The sequence below is a fragment of the Mastigoproctus giganteus genome, chromosome 7 (assembly GCF_048544385.1).
Source record: "Mastigoproctus giganteus isolate SK-2022 chromosome 7, ASM4854438v1, whole genome shotgun sequence".
NCBI classification, from domain to species: Eukaryota; Metazoa; Arthropoda; class Arachnida; order Uropygi; family Thelyphonidae; genus Mastigoproctus; species Mastigoproctus giganteus.
This window is the reverse complement of record NC_143581.1, coordinates 143,011,650-143,032,513: the sequence shown is the minus strand read 5'-3', so window position 1 is coordinate 143,032,513 and position 20,864 is coordinate 143,011,650. Positions and strand designations below refer to the sequence as shown.

The 20,864-nt window shown below is 35.0% G+C and overlaps 1 protein-coding gene across 1 annotated transcript in view; it reads left to right on the top strand.

The window, feature by feature from the left end:
- The window catches only part of LOC150083240 (leucine-rich repeat-containing protein 49-like), a 494,942-nt gene that overhangs the window by 378,567 nt on the left and 95,511 nt on the right, over positions 1-20,864 (top strand). The window contains exon 14 of the mRNA XM_090377128.1: positions 11,729-11,975. Within this exon, the coding sequence (XP_090233254.1) occupies positions 11,729-11,975 (247 nt within the window). The remainder of the gene's footprint in view (positions 1-11,728; positions 11,976-20,864) is intronic.

The following is a 20,864-nucleotide window of genomic DNA, read 5'->3' as shown; positions in this document are numbered from 1 at the left end:
TCACTTGGGAAGTGGAGAAGAACCCATATGGAAGTGATCACTTCCATATGATAACATCTTACATATTGGAAGACCATGTCTTCCTTATAGTTTACCACGGTGGAAGATTGATCAGGCTGACTGGAATGCCTTCCAATGTCTGGCAGAGTTTGACATCACTTGTCAGTCAGTCAGTCAGGAGTACATCACAGAACATATCGTCCAAGCAGCTGAAAATGCCATTCCAAAAACATCTGCTTGATTTCCACCTTTTCTCAAACCAGGGTGGAATTCACAATGCACAGCAGCAAAAAAGGCTCAAAACAAAGCCTGGGGATATTCCCACGATATCCTACCACAGCCAACGTTATAGCCTTTAAACACGCATGAGCCAAAACACACTACATCTGCTGTCAGAGTCAAAAAGAATCATGGATCTGTTTTACATCGTCAGTTACTCATTCCACTAGTACGAAATTGGTCTGGGATATAAAATCTGGAAAATGAAAGGGAAATATACATCCCACACTTCTTCGATCCTATATTATAATGGATGCACTATTCCAAATCCAACTACAATAGCCAGTTCTCTTGGGGGGAAACATTCTCTAACATCTCTGCAGTATCATCGTATTCCCCAGAGTTTCTAGTCTTGAAACATGAAATCGAAAAACAGGCACTTTATTTCACATCTAAGGGACTTTATCCCTGCAACGGACCATTCACTATACAGGAACTGAAAAGAGCTCTCATCCTTTCCAGGGCAATTGCTGTTGGACCAGATGGCATCCATTATGAAATGATTAAGCATCTTTTACCAAAATCTATGGATCACCTTCTCCTTCTGTATAACAGAATCTTTATTGAAGAACAATTTCTGGGTGCCTGGCGCAAGTCAATCATTCTTGCCTTTGCCAAGCCAGGAAAGGATCCTAAAATCTGTACTAATTATCATCCTATTGCTCTGACCAGCTGTCTGTGTAAAATCCTAGAGAGAATGGTTTCGTTTAATAAGGTATTTAGAATCAAATGACCCTCTCTCCAACATCCATTGCAGCTGCCAAAGGAACCGGTCCACTCTGGACCATCTTATTAGATTGGAGACATCCATCTAGGATTCTTTCCTAAAACATGAACATTTGGTGTCTGTATTCTTTGACATGGAGAAAGCGTATAACACAAATTGATGATTTGGCATCCTAAAAGATTTGCATAGCCTTGGTCTTAGAGGGCATCTCCCCATTTTTATTAAAAACTCTTTAGACGATCAGTTTTTCCAAGTTCCTGTGGGATCCTCACACTCTTATCCCTTTTACCAGAGAGGAGGGAGACCACAAGGATCCTTATTAATTGTCACGCTTTTTCGCCATCAAAGTAAATTCCATCACTGAACAACTTCCTTCAACTATAAACAGTGCCCTCTTTATTGATGACTTTAGCATATTTTGTCAGTCATGCAACATGAGAATTATTGAAAGACAACTGAAAAAAGCCCATTGATTGCCTTAATTCCTGGGCACTGGCTAATGGATTCAGGTTCTTGCCACAGAAGACCATTTGCATACACTTCTGTTGTAAGTGTAATCTTCATCCTGAACCTGAATTAAGGCTTGGACAAAATGCTATTCCAGTAGCGGCAGACACAAAATTCTTGGGACTCATATTTGATAAAAAGTTTACTTTTCTGGATCACATTCATCAACTCTGTACAAAGTGCACAAGCAGCTTGAATATTCTCTGCTCTCTCTCTCTCTCCCCCCTCCCCTTTACATCTTGGGGTGCAACCGATACATCCTACTATGCATTTACCATGCACTTGTACGATCCAGACTACATTATGGGTCCCTGGTGTACAATTGAGCCAGGGACAGTCTATTTTGATGGCTGGATGCTGTCCATCACCAGGCTCTACGTATCACTACTGGAGCATATCAAACATCTCCTGTCCAGAGCCTATATGTCGAAGCAAATGGCTACACCTGATCATGTACCAAAACACTGTGTTTCTATACAAACCCATGTTGATGGAGGTAGCATTAAAGAATAATAATAATATTGTAGGGGAAAGAAAAAAAATAGTAAAAATAAAACCTCCAGAAACATGAGTAAGGCAGCCCCAACGCAGTGTGTATATTTAAGTAAAACTGTTGAATTAAGTTAAGGTGAAAAAAAAAAAAGTGTAACAGGCAGCAGCATAGAAATGGAAGTAATACAAGGTAGGGGAGGGAACAGGTAGTAAAAAAAGAGAGGCGAAGATAGCGAGAATGAGAAAAGAAGGAATGTCCGAATCGCCCTTGCATTGCACTAATAGTTCAGCGGACGAAAAAAGAAGAATAGAAAGTAGAAAGACGTAAAGAGAAGGAAAAGATTTACTAGGCAAGCTAGGTGCGTAAGTACCCAACCTCTTATAGAGGGCCTTAGCTGTGAAGGTGTTAGTAGAAGAGGAAAACTAATGCCGCTGGCCGGTGATATATTTTTTTGTTAATGTCAGATGTAGAAAATATAGCGAAAAAACAAGTGAAAAGAAGAATAAGAAGAAAAATTAAGAAGAAGAATAAAATTAAATACCTTTAAAATTATGTAGCATCAATTAGTAAAATGCATAATAAACATGATTAATAAATAGAATATAAACAGGGAGAGCTATGACGATGAAGTTGCTTAGTAAAAAAAACAATGCAAACCCTCTATAGTTAAAAGTGAGGAAAAAGGTCCGATTAAAAATAATAAAATAAGAATGAAAATGGAAATACAAATGAAAGTAACTTAAAAAGTGAAAAGGCATGAGCATCGTTCAGAATAAAGTCATATAATGTGATCACTTTCAAAGTGGTGGAAATACCACCATTTAAATATACAATTGTACAATTATCATGTTAACCCTAATCAAAATGAGACATAGTGAATCCGAATTTTTATTTAATGAAGTTAGAAAGATTTTTAATAATACAATTTATAAAATTAATTTGAATATCACTGACACGTAATTTTGTGTAAAGGTCATTTAAAGCTTTGACAAAAAGTGCTTGATTGCTGCTAAGATATGCAAGATGTATAATTTGTGTATGAAATTAAACAACTACATTTACGATGGCATTAGTACCTATAGACAATCTATAGGAGTTCCCATGGGCTCACAAATTTCCAGTATAGTTTCTAACTTATTTCTTTACTACTACGAAGATCTTTATACTCATTAGAATTCAGACCTTAACTACTTTGCCTTTAGATATGTTGATGACATACTTGATTTTAAATAATCATTTTAGAAATATTGCAAAATTTATATATCCTACTGAACTTACCTTAAATAAGGAAAATAATGCTAACCAACACGCATACTTTCTCAATTTAACGATTTAAATATTACTTTAAATAGTTCCCCTTTTCACCATACCTTGAAAGTATTTGATAAAAGAAGTCAATTTAATTTCAACATTATTTATTTAACAAATTGGAATTCTAATATTTCTATTAGAGTTATACGTCTTGCATATTTTAGCAGCAGTCAAACACTTTATGTCAAAGCTTTAAACAGCCTTTACACAAAATTACGTGTCAATGATATATTCCAATTAATTTTATAAATTGTATTATTAAAAATCTTTCTAACTTCATTAAACAAAAATTCGGATTCACTATGTCTCATTTTGATTAGGGTTAACATGATAATTGTACAGTTATAATTGTATATTTAAATGGTGGTGTTTCCACCACTTTGAAAGTGATCACATCATATGACTTCTATTCTGAACGATGCTTATGCCTTTTCACTTTCTAAGTTACTTTCATTTTTATTTCCATTCTTATTTTATTATTTTTAATTATTTTTAATCGGACCTTTTTCCTCACTTTTAACTATAGAGGGCTTCCATTGTTTTTTCTACCAAGCAATTTCACCGTCGTCATAGCTCTTCCTGTTTGTATTCTATTTATTAATCATGTTAATTATGCATTTTACTAATTGATGCTACATAATTTTAAAGGTATTTAATTTTATTCTTCTTCTTAATTTTTCTTCTTATTCTTCTTTTCACTTGTTTTTTCGCTATATTTTCTATCTGACATTAACAAAAAAATATATCACAGGCCAGCGGTATTAGTTTTCCTCTTCTACTAACACCTTCACAGCCAAGGCCCTCTCTAAGAGGTTGGGTACTTACGCACCTAGCTTGCCTAGTATCTTTAAAATCTTTTCCATCTCTTTACATCTTTCTACTTTCTATTCTTCTTTTTCTGTCCGTTGAACTATTAGTGCAATGCGAGGGAAATTCGGACATTCCTTCTTTTCTCATTCTCGCTATCTTTGCCTCTCTTTTTTTACTACCTTTTCCCTTCCCTACCTTGTATTACTTCCCATTTCTATGCTGCTGCCTGTTACACTTTTCTTTTTTTTTTTTTTTTTCATCATAACTTAATTCAACAGTTTTACTTAAATATACACACTGCATTGGGGGGTACCTTACTTATTATTCTTTAATGCTACCTCCACCAACATGGGTTTGTATAGAAACAGTGTTTCGGTATATGATCAGGTGTACTCCCCCTGATGAAATACCTGATCTATCTACCAATTTATTTTCATTTTTATTTCTATTTTATCACTATTTTTTAATATTCATTAATTTCCACTTCCTTCTAGCCTTTGTAAATATGATTTGGCTTGTTGATTCAGCCATTAATTCCACTTAATTTATTAGGTTCTTAACATTCTTTTTCTCTTATCTTCTTCCATTAGGCCTGGCATGTTGTTGTTGATAACTTTCCCATCTTACTATATCTTTTGTTAATTATTTCTAATTCTTATTTTACAGTTGCATCCTGTTCTCTAGCTTTGCACATTCAGGTACATCTGTTTTCTTATCTCTTATTTTCTTCTTACCTTTTATATATACTATATATATATATTTATATATATATATATATATATATTTATATATATATATATATATATATTTATTTATATAAATATATTTATTTATTTAATACATATACTGCTTTTTAGCATTATATGATTTGTGACAAGATAACATTTTTTTTTTTTTAAAACTGTTATAATTATCTCCTGGCACATAATAGCCTTAGATGCTAATGTGCCATTAAAACTAAAACAGGCACCTCTGTAGCCAGGTGGGAAGGAGCAGCAGTGCGTAGCACACGCTTCTTGAATAGACCGGGGTTCAAGCCCGTCACCACCAAATACGGAGGATGCGGAAAGATCAGGGAATGACCACCGCATATCCCGGAGCAATATGGCCTTAGTTGCTAATGCTCCTAAAAACCAAATAACAAACAAACAAACGAACCATATCCCTGCTAACAAAATTCCTGTACATCATTGACAAAACCCCATGAACAGTCCTGCCAGCCTGTCTGCCTGCATTCCTCAGACAACTTCATATCTGACTGCAGAATTACCCTCAGATCTTTTTTATTTTTCACTACCTTGAGTGTGGTACTACACAGTTGGTAAGTTACTCTGGGATTACTGCTACCCATATATGGTACAGCAATACCCCACATAGCACTGATAATTAGTACCGAAACTGTTCCGTGTTATGTGAAACTGTGCTGATTGAGGTATAATGGGTTTTAATTGAATGCATACCAGAGAAAGTCTATAAGCAAATTATAATAAATTTATAAACAATTTGCGCTTGATAGCCAATTAAAAGGATTTGAAATAAAAAATATTGCGAAAATTTTATTAATGAAAAGGTAACATCATGAGAGATGAGAAAAAAGCTTTATTATTTATTTAGGTATTTCAATAACAAAGTCTAGTGAAGTCGTCTCTTCTTTTTCTCAGCATACAAGTCTTTGTAGCTTTGAATCCTGTCTTGATGCTATGTTCAACATCTGGATCTCCATTCATACTTGCCTTGCAGGCCATGTCAACCCCCGAAAAACTTTCTTCAATTCTTCTGTTGCAAATTCTTTTGGTGCGACTTCAGAATTGTTTTCCTCTTCTTCATATGCAGTTTGCCATCAATTTCAAGGAGAGCTGCATCATCTAAGGCATTTTCACGTGAGTCAATGCAGTCATGTACATTGGCCGTGTCCAAAGTTTCGAATCCCAACTTTTTTCCAATCTTCACAATGTCTTTGGCAGTTGTCTTAATTTGCAATTCAAAACCAGTGAAATCATTTGCTAAATGGGGCAAAACATGCTGCCAAACTGAACGCATGCTGTTGGCAGTGATTTCTAGCCAATGTGCAGATATATTTTTGATCGTATTTAAAGGGGTAAAAATAAGTGATGAAATTATGAAAATCTTGAGCTATCGTATTAAAGGGGTAAAAAATAAATTGTGAAATGAAAAGCTATCACATCAGAATGGAATTAAGAATACTGAACACAGTTGTGCGTTGCTGCTGACTGCCTGAGGGGAGCTATTGGCAAATGTGCATGTGAGACAATAGAGTTGGCACCGCAGCATATATGTATGCATACCTAAACTATGAAATTGCAGCATATATGTAGAGTACGTGTCTTGGCTATTGAATGAGTCTTAAACTTAATTGAAAACCATGTTATAGTGAAATCCTTGCTCTTTGAAGCTGTGTTAAGCGAGGTATTGCTGTACTTTGCATTTATCAATGTTAAACTTCAATTGCCATTTCAGCAGCCATCTACCTAACTTTTGTAAACACTGTTGCAGTACCATACTGTCATTAGGTAATTAACCACCCTGCCAACCTTTTTATCATCTGGAAACTTAGACATTAAGTCTAATATGCCTTCATCAATATCATTGATAAATATTGAAAACAGTGTGCCCAACACAGAGGACTGAACCTGAAGGACTCCACTAATAATATTAGTCCACTAAGAGCAATATCCATTGATTACCATTCTCTGTCTTCTCCCACTCATCCATCCCTTTATCCATAGAAACAACTTGCTCTAAATGGCACACTGATTCAGTTTCTACAGCAGCTTTTTATATGCAACAGTATCAAAAGTTTTTCCGAAATCCAAGTATATGATATCAAAATTATTTTTTTGCATCCAGTTCCTGTGTGACATCACAGTATCAAATCAAATTGGTCAGACAAGATTTGCAGTTAACAAATTCATGCTGTGTCTGAAGTATAACTGCAGGCTTGTTTAGATGATCCTGCATTACTTCTTTTATTGGTGACTCCATTATTTTCTCTGCAACAGAATTTTAACTAACAGGTCTGTAATTATTGAGGCTACATTCACACATATCCAGTCTGCAAGGACATCGCCCGAATTCAAGGATACTCTCTTAATTATGGCTAAGGGTTTCCTGAGCAGTATCATCAACAGTCAATCTATCAATATCAAGTGGACCAATTTGATTCCTCCCCCTCCTAGTTTTTACATAAGTAAAGAAATCTTTACTGTTTTTCTTTGGATCCTTCGCCAAAGATTTCTTATCTGTCTTTGCTTGCTGACCTTTGTGGCTTGATTACAGACTGGTTTAAAGGTAACCCTCGTATAACACTTAGTTAAGTTCCTATAAAATCTCTTGTAGTGCGAAACAATGTTATACAGGACTAAGAACCAGTGCAAAAAGGGAAGGTTACGTTCCAAGAGCTAACAAAAATACACTATTTCGTTAACAAAACTGACAAAAATACACCATTCTAAATTTTGTGTATCTTCTACTGCTCTCTTTAAAAAATCATTAATCTGGGTTCGTTTGCTTTTGCTTGATAAATCTTTGTAATTTCATCATATGGAACTAAGCATTTTTAAAGCTCCCATTTGAACTTTGGGCTCCTTTCAGTTGAAGAATCTGAATTCAAAAAATAAGATTCTAATTGCTCGGCAAACTTTGTGCCTTTCCACATACTTTTTAGTGTAAAATTTGGAAGTTTGGAATTTTTATCTGCGGTAGCATTCTCTGAATTGATTTGATTTGCCTCTGATGTGATTTCCACCAAACCTGCTTTGCCAGCTTCTTTTTCTACCAGTAATTCTTGAATGTGTTCAGTAATCATATCTTTTTTTTTTAGGAGCGTCAGCAATTAAGGCTATGTTGCTCTTTATGTATTCAAATTGCATGTATTCTGAGGTCAATTTTCTATTTTTCTGGATGAAAAAGCCAAGTTTCCAGGATGAAAAACCATGCTAACTTTGCCTTAGACTGATTAACTCAGCCACGTTGTGAAAAAGTTCCTCCCATCATCAATGGGATTCGAACTTAAGTCTTTTCCACTCGGTGTGGGGATGTTGGCTATTCTATCAACTGTGCCACCCATGAGGGCTTTAGTAGTCATATCATCAAAACCTTCCCCTCTTACTGACTTAGCAAGTTCTACTATTGCAAGGATTCCGTTTTCTGTTGGTTCGACCATATTTCCTCAATGAACTGATTCTGGCCATACATTTTTCCAACTCACATTTGATGTTGACAGTTTTACTTCTTTGAGCAATAAAGCTATGATTCTGATACAGCCCATAATTAGAAAATGTTTCCATGTCTCCATCACTTCAATTCGGAATCAATTTTTTTTCCAAAAGCCATTGTAATGATCTTCTGATGTAATGAGTTTCAAAGATAGATATAATGCCCTGATCTAATTAAAGAAGATGTACTAGGTGGTAGGAATATTACTTCATTTGACATTTGGATGACTTAAATCTTTTGAATTACTTGGCACATTATCCAATAGTAATAAAACTTTGAAATCTAGGTTTTTTTCACAAGTTCAAAAAGCAGTGTGCATAGATAACCACTTTGTCTTCTCCCAGTCAGCCATCTCTTTATTTCTAGCGATAACATTTGCTTAATGCCATACTGCTTCAATTTATACAGCAGTCTTTTATGTGCAGCTGTATCTAAACCTTTCCTTAAATCCAAGTATATGATATCAGAATTATTTGTTGCCTCCCATCCCCTTGTCTCTGAATCATAGTATCCAATAAAATTGATCAGATAAGATCTCCCCTTAACTAACCCATGCCATGCCATGTATGAAGTATAGTTGCATTCCTGACTAGATGGACCTGCATCACTTCTTTAACCAATGACTTCATCATTTTCTCTGGAATAGAAGTTAACAGGTCTGTAATTACTCATGTTACCCTATGATCCTCCCCCTTGTAAAACAAAGATACATTTGCACATGGCCATCCCAAAATAACCTCTATTAATGCAATGATGCTCTTATAATTACGGGTAAGGTTTTGCTTACCTCCTTTGCTGCTTCCCTTAATATAATTGGATTGGTCTGATCCACCACAAGGGTCCTTTATATGTTTAATTTAAACTTCAAATGGTTCTTTTGTCGCCATTATGCGAGAATAATTCCTAACGCGTGAATCTACATTTAAAATACAGTAAACCCTCGCTATTCTCGGGGGTTGCATTCCTGAGAAATGCCACGAATACTGAGTTATGGCACCCATAGTAATAAAGGGGTTCCGTTCCAAAGTATGAAATATATAAGAAAAACTAGTCTAATTATTGTCTATTTTGTCTATTTATGTATTATATGTACCTTCATAATATGACTATGTACATAGACAGTACAAAGTGAAATGCAAGCATATAGCATCGAAATGAAAATAAGAAACAATTTAATATTAAATGTAATATTTATTAGAAATTTCAAACAAATCTTTCAAACCAGCTCCTTTGCTAGCTAAAAAACATCCTGCCAGTGCTATCACCAGTTTCGCTAAAGTGTTGATAAAGGAGTTTTGCCTTTTCATGAATGAAGTGAACTTAACAGAATTTTATTATGAGTTCCGTCTTCTATCCACAGATTTAAAGCTTTTTCCATTTTTTCTAATTTAACATCACGAGTTACAGACCAAATTTTTGAAGCAATTAGCACGTTTTCACGGACACTACGGCGGATTTTTTCTTTCGATTTTTTGATTGATCGTACCGTTGACTCATTGATTTTATAATGTTTTGCCACTGACAAGACACTTTCACCATTAGAAATTTTGTCTAATAACTCAATTTTATTCGCTAATGTCATCACCTTCTTTTTGTACGGGTTAGAAAGAACTTGTCCACAATAAAGTCACTTTCTTCCGTTAACACACTCGAAAAAGTCTATTTTACACTGCAAAACGGTAGATTTATCACTTTTGTAAGCATATCAGTTTATAAATTGATAAATTTATTCAATTTATAAACATAAATTAAAAGCAAACGACGAAACCTTCCATGGCAAGCGCATAACACATACTGAACAAGGTTAGAGAGAAACATCCATGCTTGCGATTTTGCCACCCCTCTCCCCCCATCCACTGAGCGCTGTTTTGACCGGAAAAGGTGATTTTAGCCACGCCCATGTTTTTTTATTGCGGAAAATGTTCATGGTGCTTTAAAATTCACATTTTTTTTTAAGTTTCATTTTATATTAAATCAGCGACCACGAATACAGATATCGCGAATAGCGGGGGTTTACTGTGTACATATTCAGCCTGTCAGCAATCTGAGTTGGATCATCAACATTTAAATAGAAACAACAACGTTAAGTGGAACAATGTGATAAAATCCTCTTCCTTCTGCTGTTAATATAAGTAAAGATGGTCTTCTATGCTTTTCTTGGCATTTTTTTCTAGAAACCTAGCATAATCTGCTTTAGCTTGCCTAATCTTCTTTGTGACTGGATTGTATACAAGTTTATATCTACCATAGGCTTCTGTATCACCTGATAATTTATATGCATCCTATAAATTATTCTAATCTGCTACAAATCTCATTAGTTCATCTGACATCCATTTAAATCTAATCCTTGAATTGTATTTCTTAATTGGTATGAAGAGCCTAGTAGCTTCTGTGATTACTTCCTTGAATGCTTCTCATTTACAGTTTTCTGATGGTGTCATCATCAGTTGGCCTCACTATATAGAATTTTCCACTTCTCTTTTTTTTTTTTAGCTTACAAGTGAGTGGTGTGCAAAAGTCACCATGTCTGCTCATTTAGAAATTTGTTGTCCCAGCCTGTTTAAATTTTGACATGCTACCCATTGCTTCATGAATTGATATATTTCTTTTTCACAAAATAATTTAGCTGTTGTGATGGAACTGTTCTTTTGATTTTATCATCCGAGTTGTGAATTGTTCCTTTAAAGGTTTTTTCTTCACTGTAGAGGTGTAGCCAGTTCAGAGTTTTAATGTATTATTCAGAGTGAATGTTGGCATTGGGTTTTTAAAATTGAACAGCAAAAGACAACACATGTCAAAGAAAATGGTTACCATAACTTTTCCTTGAGAAATCTGAGGTTGACCTTTTTTTTTTTTTTAATCAAAAAATATTATTTGGTACACGGAATAAAATGAATTTAAGTAAAGTATGTACAAAATCATTTTACAAAGAGCAAATGAAATTAAGCAGGTCCTTATTATAGGCTGGCATATTAAAATGGCTTATATGTATACATGCCCATTTCCCCCAAAAAAGGTAAGAACTGGCTCTGTCTTGTTCATTTAAAGTGAACAACACTGTGACATTTAATCCAGAAAATCAACTGAGCATGAATCATAGGTTTGCATAGATCAAGAATTTATTTTTTGATTTATTCAGAATTGAATACTGTGATTTACATGTGCTTGAGACTTAGCATGCTGCATAAGATAGAGGATTCTATCCCCTCAGCATAACACACTAGAGGGAAACTTTGACATATAAATAAAGTAAAGGGAACTTAACTTAGTATAAGATATAAAATAAGTTTTATATATACCCAATATATATTCAGTAGTCTTGCGTGTTGAGTAATTTAGCATAGTGCTTTTAATTGCAATTCCAGCAAGAAAACTTCTAGAAGCCCTGCTCCATTGGAACTTGAAGTTGCTGATTCAAGATTAACCTACCTTGCAGAGGTTGATGAAGGAACCCTTCAGTTATATGGACTAGGGGCAGTTACTGCAGCTCTTGACCATTCTTGGCATCCACAGACTGTTTCTAATATAAATACAGTGGGCTTCCATTATGCTCTCTTTGATCAGATTGCCCCTCATCTAGGAAAACTTAAGATTCAGTTTTCCAATATTACAGTGAGTATTAAGAATTGTTTGGGAGTCTTAATAAATGTTTTGTTTTTTGTGTTTTTCTTTTCAAATTTTACACACACATCTCAATAAAATGGCTCCTGAGTACATTATGGGAATTCTCTATTTTAATAAATAAATTTCCATTTATTCTTCAGATGGCCAGTTCCAGAAGACTTTACATGTTCGTTATGATTGCATATGTTTAATTGAGAGCAGTCAGATTTTCAATACCACAGTTTACAATAGGTTGTGCATTTTTATTGGCCGTATACAGGCTCGAACTGGTACCCTCCTCCTTACTTGTGTGCATGAACACTAGTTCACACCAACAAGGAGGGTGCATTAATTATTACATTAGTTATTACTACATTGCTATGAAGATCATGGTATTTAACTTCTCAGAAAAGAGCATAGTTGTAGATTTATATGTCAGATAATGTACGTTCATTTAATTATCTTTCTCTTCAACGCTGTTTAGCACAATCTGCAGCATCTAGATTTCATGTACCTTCTCTCTTTAAAGTTTTTTATGGTCTCAAACAAGCACAAGTTTAATAGCACAGAATCTAACCCGGGGATCTCCAAAACAAAATACATTGGACCCCATTTTAAATGATACATGAAAATCGGAAGAATATTTTCCAGTTAACAAAATAAAAATAAATTTTTATTTTGTTAACTGTTTTATTATTACATTATAACTAATGTACCCTCCTTGTTGGCATGAACTAGTGTTCGTGCACACAAGTAAGGAGGAGGGTACCAGTTCGAGCCTGTTACACTTACATACATAGCTTAATTAATACGTACTGTAATGTGATATTTCTGTTCACTGACTTTTTTTTTTTTTTTTGGTTCTAAAATTTAAAACAGTAAAAATGAGATAAACGATTAATAACAAAGAACACGGCATGCACAAGTTGCAACAAACACGTTACACACAAGTGAGATACAGAGTAATGAGTTTCTGAAAATTTATTTGTTTTTTATATGATTGAATATTTCGTGGAAGGGGACACACATTTCACCATAATAATGTTTATTATGGTGAAAATAAATTCTAGAATTCCACAGAATTCCAGCTACCGGTACTATCGCAAATGCATTTATAATTGATTACACTAATAGAAAATACCAGTAAACTGGAAACTGCAAACTGTTTTATGGTAGTGACCTCCAGAAATGTGCTTTAGAACAATATCACAAAGGCGATAATGACTAGCAAGTCAACAGCAGGGATTCACAAAAAGGAATAGAAATGTTGGAAATTACATCTAACATAATAGCAGGGTATTCCAGCACTAAAGCTCAAAAATTCCGTGTTATGTGAGATTTCTCGCAATTCTCAAACCTTGTTAGAGTAAAATCGTATTATATAAGTACCATGTTATGTAAGGATTGCTGCAGTTTATCAATCATATTAGATGGAAATGTACCAGTACCACGTTATACAGAGGTTGCCTGTATTTAACATTTTGTATTGGTGAAAGCAACATTTGATAATCACATTTGCAAATTCTTTCTCATTATGACTTAATTGCTGTATATTAAGTGCTCCAAATATAGTGAGTAAGTTACCTACACAGGAGATATATCCCTCCGCCACATCCTTGTTTAAAAATTGAAAAAGTGAGTGAAGCTGGAAATTATCTTTTTTGCCTTTATGGGATGAGAGGTACAGGAAGAGAAGCAGCACGGGTATTGGAGGTTGAAGGGCGAGGCTCAGTCTGAACTTCACTTGAAAGTTTCTGGTTTATCTTTGGAAATATGTCCTGTTTCATATACTTTGGTTTTTCTTTAATGAAAACCTCTTGTATTTTATACATCCACATTATATGCTGCTTGTTGATGAAGCTCTTTTGCTCCATTCCCTGAATCAGTTCCTCAGTCAGGCTGATGCCGCCTATCTATAGACACTTTCTCTTCTCTTTTCAGTGCACTGTCATCATCACTCTCATCTGATTTGTTTTTATCAGCATTCATTACCATATCTACAATTTCAATATCGGTGAGTTGGAGCACAATTGGAGCATCACCATCAATGTTTATACATTCTTGTACCCTTCATCAAGTGACTTGGCTACTTCGCATGACAAACCTTTTGCATATTCCAATAAATTCTTCACTATTTCTTCCTCACCAGACATATGAAAACCACAAAAATCTGGTTCATCATCACAATCAAGAAATAAGTTAGATGGCCATATTACTCTATTTGCAAAAAAATTGTGAAGAACATTTTTGAGTTTTTGTTTTTGGGGAGCTGCTGTAGAATTTATATCAGGCTGCCATGCATGGAAACTGAACTTGGCCTGTTACAACGTAAGCTCACTCATCGGTGAAGACAGGATATTAGAGCTGGAAAAGGAATTAAAAAATGTGAATTGGAATATCATCGATTTGGCTGAAACAAGAAGAAGAAATGAATCACTTATAAGTTTATCAAGTGGAAATCTGCTGTACACCAATGGAAACAGTGAAAGAAGTGAAGATGGAGTTGGGTTTCTGGTCCATAAAGATTTAAAAAACATTTTGGAATTCAAAATTACATCACCAAGGGTATCAAGACTAATACTCAAGATTTCTAAAAGGTACAAGCTAAAGGTCATAATGATTTATGCATCAGCATCGAGCCATGATGATGAAGAGGTTGAAGAAATGTACCCCGAAATTGAGATTCTTCTAGATGAGCAGAAAACCCACTACACTAGTATTATGGGGGACTTCAATGCTAAGGTTGGAAAAAGACAAAACAGCACAGAAAGAGGAACTGTAAGAAATTTTGGAATTGGTGAAAGAAATGAAAGAGGCAAAAGACTTGTGAAATTTGCAGAATCTCAAGGACTATCAGTAATGAACACTTTTTTCAAAAAAAAGGATGAACAGAAAGTGGACATGGAAGAGTCCAAATGGATTAACAACTAATGAAATCGACTTCATCCTCACTAACAGAAGATATATTGTGAATGATGTTACCGTCCTGAATAAGGTAAATGTTGGAAGTGATCACAGAATGGTAAGATGTACACTTGATATAGATGTAGGAAAGGAAAGGAAAAATCTGACTTGAGTAAATAATACAAAGGCCTTTGAGATAACAGAAGAGGGAAAAAAAGCAGTATGTACTGGAAAAGAACAAGTTTGAGCTTCTGCAGACTGCTCAGGACCAGGGTATCGACGAGGAATATTACAACTTTCTGAAAGCGATAAAGCCCAAGAAACCTATAGGGAAAAAGAAATCCAAAGAAGAAAAAATTAGTCAAGAAACACTTGTTATGATGAACCGAAGGCGAAAAATGAAGAGCAAGATAAACACTGACAAAGAAAAAATTGAGTATACTGAGTTATGCAAAGCCATTAGAAAGAGACTCAGAGAGGGCATAAGAAGATTTAACACAAGAAAAGTAGAACAAGCATTAAGGGAAAACAAACGATTTAAATCAGCAGCCATGAGCAGTAATACAGAAAGACAAATGATATTGAAACTGAAGAATAGCGATGGTGTACTTATAAACAGCAGAGAAGGCATAATTCAAATAGCAGAAGATTACTATAGAGAATTATACAAGGAGCAAAGGAATGATGCCAGCAGTGGGGAAGATGGATTGCAAATTAGCAACACATACGATATACCCGATATTCTTCCTGATGAGGTAGAACATGCATTGAAGAAAATGAAGAATCGGAAAGCCCCTTGGGAAGATGAAGTTACTGTAGAGTTGTTAAAATTGGGAGGAAGAGACATAACACAAAAACTGGCAAGGCTCTTCACAAAGTGCAGTAGAAAAGTTGTAACGCCTAAGCAATGGAATAATGCAATCATAGTTTTGCTGCATAAGAAAAGAGATAAATCAGAAATTGGAAATTATAGGCCAATTAGCTTGTTATCCCACATCTACAAGTTGTTCACAAGGGATCATTACTAACAGATTAGAAAGAATACTTGATGTGAATCAACCGAAAGAGCAAGCTGGCTTTAGGACAGGATTCTCAACTATGGATCACCTTCACGTAATATCACAGCTAATGGAGAAAGCAAATGAATATAAAATACCATTATGCCTGGCATTTGTGGATTATGAAAAGGCATTTGACTCCATACAGCATAGGGCAATGTTTCGGGCACCTGAAAGACAAGGCATAGATACCCCACATATTATGATTTTGAAGAAAATATATGAGAATGCTACCTCCTTTATTAGACTAGACAAAGACAGTAGGAAATTTAAAATTGAGAAAGGAGTTCGACAAGGAGACAATATCTCCGAAGCTGTTTACTGCTGCCCTTGAGGAAGCTTTCAGAAGATTAGACTGGTCGCAGAAAGGAGTCAATGTGAATGGAGAGTACCTAACAGATTTGCTGACAATATTGTGGTCATAAGCCACGATTCCAAAGAATTAGAGGAAAATCTTAATCAGTGATGCACGGTTAGTAAGGATTTTGGACTAAAGATGAATATGGCTAAAACAAAAGTAATGATGAACAAGTATGCCACAGAAAGGGAAATAATAATTGAAGAAGCAGTAATTGAAAAGGTGGAGTCATACTTATCTGGGACAAGTTATTAGCTGTAATAATGATAAATGGCTGGAAGTCAAGAGAAGAATAAGTTTTGGATGGATAACATTCAGGAAATATAGTCACATACTGAAGAGCAATATCCCAGTTTGTCTGAAGCATAAAATAATGAACCAATGTATACTCCCCACCATGACTTATGGAAGTGAAACTTGGGCACTTACCAAAAGAATGGAAGAGAAGCTGAGAACTACACAGCGAAGAATGGAACAAATTATATTGGGAATCAGACTGTTAGATAAGAAGAGAAACACATGGATTAGGCAGCAAACTCAAGTAAAGAACATTCTTATCAAAACTAAAGAACTAAAATGGTCTTGGGCAGGACACATAACTCAAAGAGGAGCTAGAAGAAAACCTGGAAGACAAAGGTGGAGATGGATAGATGAAATTCATGAGTTTTTGGGTAGTAAATGGATGGCCAGTGCTCAAAACAGAAGGAACTAGAAAGTTGCTGGAGAGGCCTTCATCCTGCAGTGGATTGAAAATGGCTGATGATGTAGAATTTATAAAATGCAGTTTTGAATCATTTCAAATTTAAATGCAATTTATAAAATGGTGTGTGTGTGGGTGGGAGAGAAAAAAAGCTAAGTTTTATCATTTTTTCAAAACAGAAGTTTGTGATGTGGGAAGCGCGCGCGCACACACACACACACACACACACACACACACACACACACACACACACACACACACACACACACACAGCAAACAAATAATTTCTTGTATTCTATCGAAACTCAAATTCTTTCCAGAAATTATCTTTTGAAGTTAAAACTTTAAAAATGTACAACTTAAAATGTATTATTTATATATAGATATTACTAATTAATATTAACTAGCTGTACCAATTGCGAAAATTTCGCAATTGATAGAGTTTTTTTCTAGTTGTCCTAAAGAAATGTAGTCCGTGTTTTGTCGTGAGCAGGTAAGCCAGTACTTGTCGAATCCTTTCTTATTTCTGTAAAATGAAACTATTCTTTCTTTTAAGGTAGGCAGCGCTAGTAGAGAAAATTGGCCCATTCTATAAAATAAAACTATTCGGAATTTTTATATTTTTCCATGTTTTTGCACACCCAGGAAGAAATATCTTCCTGGGTGTGCAAAATCATGCACAATGGCTACAACTAGCTGTACCTGTTGCGAAAATTTTGCAATTGGTAGCAGAGTTTCTCTAGCTATCCAAAAGAAATGTAGTACCCATGTGGTATCAATATATATGTAAATGTATTCAAGATTGCTCTTTCAAAACGACCTGAATACATTTGCAGAAATATGAAAAGGCGTGTTTCTCCTTTGGAGCAAGGTACATTCAACACGACCAGTCAGAGTAGCATTTTGACTGTGACATACTTCTAAATCCTTAAATTACTTACCTTAAATAACCTCAAAACAAAAAAAACAAATAATCTTGAAGTTGATAACGATAAAATGATGAGTTCTGAACATATTAAAAATAACGAATGGCAATGAGTGTATGAGCTTGCCTGCACAACGTGGGGACATATAGTGAGGTTTGATGGAATCCTAATGATTAGTTCTTTCTTTTAAGGTAGACAGCGTTAGTAGATAATTTCACAATTAGTAGCAGAATTTTATTATTATATATATATATATATATATATATATATATATATATATATATATATTTTTTTTTTTTTTTTTGGAACAAAGGGCACAGTTGTGCAAATATGCAAATTTTTAATCAGAAAATAAAGCCTTATCAACTTAGACAACTGTTTGTTTAACATTAACATCTTCCTGTGGCTCCATCTATGATGTGAATGTTGAACTATTCTTGTTTGTAGTACAAAACTAAAGGGTTGTCAAGTCAATGTTCTGTAAAGTAAAAGTATTCGGAATTTTAAATTTTAACAACTTAGCATTAATGTTAGTTGAGGCATATGATGCAAAAAAGCAAACTTAAATAGCATCAGCCAAAAAAAAAAAATTTCCAATTTCACCCATCTGGTTACTCCAAATGTTTGTCTAGTTCAGCCTTAAATTTATTTAATCTATGAACTTTGTTCGCACCTCGGAAGGAATATATTCAATTTGAAACAACTTCTAGCCCGATCGGTTAAGCATATCGTTCACACTGATGGAGTAAAGAAAATGGCTTCAGTGTTAAATATATAGATAATTATGTTTAAATGGATCAACCTAATCAGAAGTGAGAACAGCATTACATATTATTTCCTAAAGAATTGTGGGTAAAAGAACAGTTACTAGTAAATCATGAATTTATTTTCATTATGTGCATTCATGCATGAAATCTAATTAAAAAGTTTTAATACTTTATTTGTTATGGAATATGTGGTGGAGGTAGAGATCAAGATTATGAGCAAGCATCAGGGAGTGTGGGGGGGGGATCACATTATTGGTGCTGCTTTGCACTCCACCAAACTAGTAATGAGTAGAATTAATGTTAAGGTCCTAAATTAGTAGCAAGAAGGCAAGTGACTGAGCTTGGTAATGATGTCAATGGATTATATGAAGACTGCATGTGAAAAATAGAGAAGCAAGCAGTCAGATGATTCACTAACTTTCAGGAAATACTAGATATTAATTTCTTAGGTAGTGAATACAGATTTAAGATGGATAAAATTAAAAATCAGTGCAGCTTATGAATAAAAGCTGACACAATTTATGCGGAAAAATAAATAAGTCAAAAATTATTTTTATTTAAATTCATTTCAGTTCACTGTACTTTGGTTACCATATCACAGACTGAAGAAGTGTAAACAGTACTTCATCAATGCTATTTTGGGCTTAATTAACCTTTTCTGCAATCAATTCTGATTTATGGAACATGAATCATCAGTACCAGAGCAGAATCTTGTCATAGCTGCATGCTCCAAAGATGCATGCTCTTATAATTATGTCTAAAGGTTTACTTACCTCTTTTAATATATTTGAATTGATTCTATCACCCCCAAGTACCTTGTTTACTTTTAGCCTCAATGGTAATAAACTAATATAATCTCCCTTTATAGCAATAATCCAATGGCTCTACAACTGCATTTGCACTATGAATTAGCATTAGTTGAGACATATGATGCAAGAAAGCAAGCTTATATAGCATCAGCACAAATAAAAAAAAATAATAAATAAAAAAACCCCTTCCCATTTCACTCATCCAGTCACTACAAAGGTTTGTCTAGTTCAACCTTAAATTTATTTAAGCTGTCAACTTCTGCAACAAAAGATGGAAGTCTGTTCCAGCAATCAATTACCCGCTGGCTAAAGGCAAACTTCCAAACATCTATTCTACAACTGTCTTTCCTCAGTTTGAATCTGTGCCCCTCTCGGGTTCTTAATCTGAGCAAGTGGAATCCCATCACCATTAAGCCTGCTCAAACCATTCAAGGCCTTTACACCTCAATCAGATCACCTTGCAGGTGCCTAGTCTCCAGATGCTGCAAGTTGCAGCATCTGGAGACTAGGCCATCTTAAGCCTCTCTTGGTAAGACCACCCCTTTGTTCCTCTCACCAATCTTGTTGCCATTCTCTGTACTCGTTCTAGCAACTCTACATCCTTTCTAAAATGAGACCTCCAAAACTGTATGCCGTACTTACGGTGTGGCCTGACCATTGCTTTATACGAAGGGATAATCACCTCCTTATCTCTGCTAGCAAAATTCCGATATATCATTGACAAAACCCCATGACCTACCCTGGCAGCCTATCTGCATTGCTCAGAAACCTTCATATCTGACTGCACAATTACTCCCAGGTCTTTATCATTTTCTACCACCTTAAGTGTAGTACCACACAGTTGGTACTTTTCTCTGGGGTTACTTCTACCCATATGCAGTGCTTTGCATTTGTCAATGTTAAACTTCAGTTGCCACTTCTCAGCCCATCTGCCCAAATTTTCTAGATCCTGTTGCAGTAGCACACTGCCATTACTGTCATTAACAACTCTGCCATCCTTTGTATCATCTGCAAACTTCGACACTAAGCCTGATATACCTTCATCAATATCATTGATAAATAAACAAAACAACAGTGGACCCAATACCGAATCCTGTGGGACTCCACTAATAACATTAGTCCACGAAGAGCAGCACCCATTGATTACCACCCTCTGACTTCTCCCCTTCAACCATCCTTTTATCCGTTGTAGCAACTTACCCTTAATACCGTTTTGTTCCAGTTTGTACAGTAGTCCTCCATGTGCAACAGTGTCAAAGCTTTCCTGAAATCCAAGTATATGATATCAGAATTATTTTTGCATCCAGTTCCTTTGTAACCACATCATAATATCCAATCAAATTTTTCAAACAAGACTTTCCCTTAACAAACCCAAG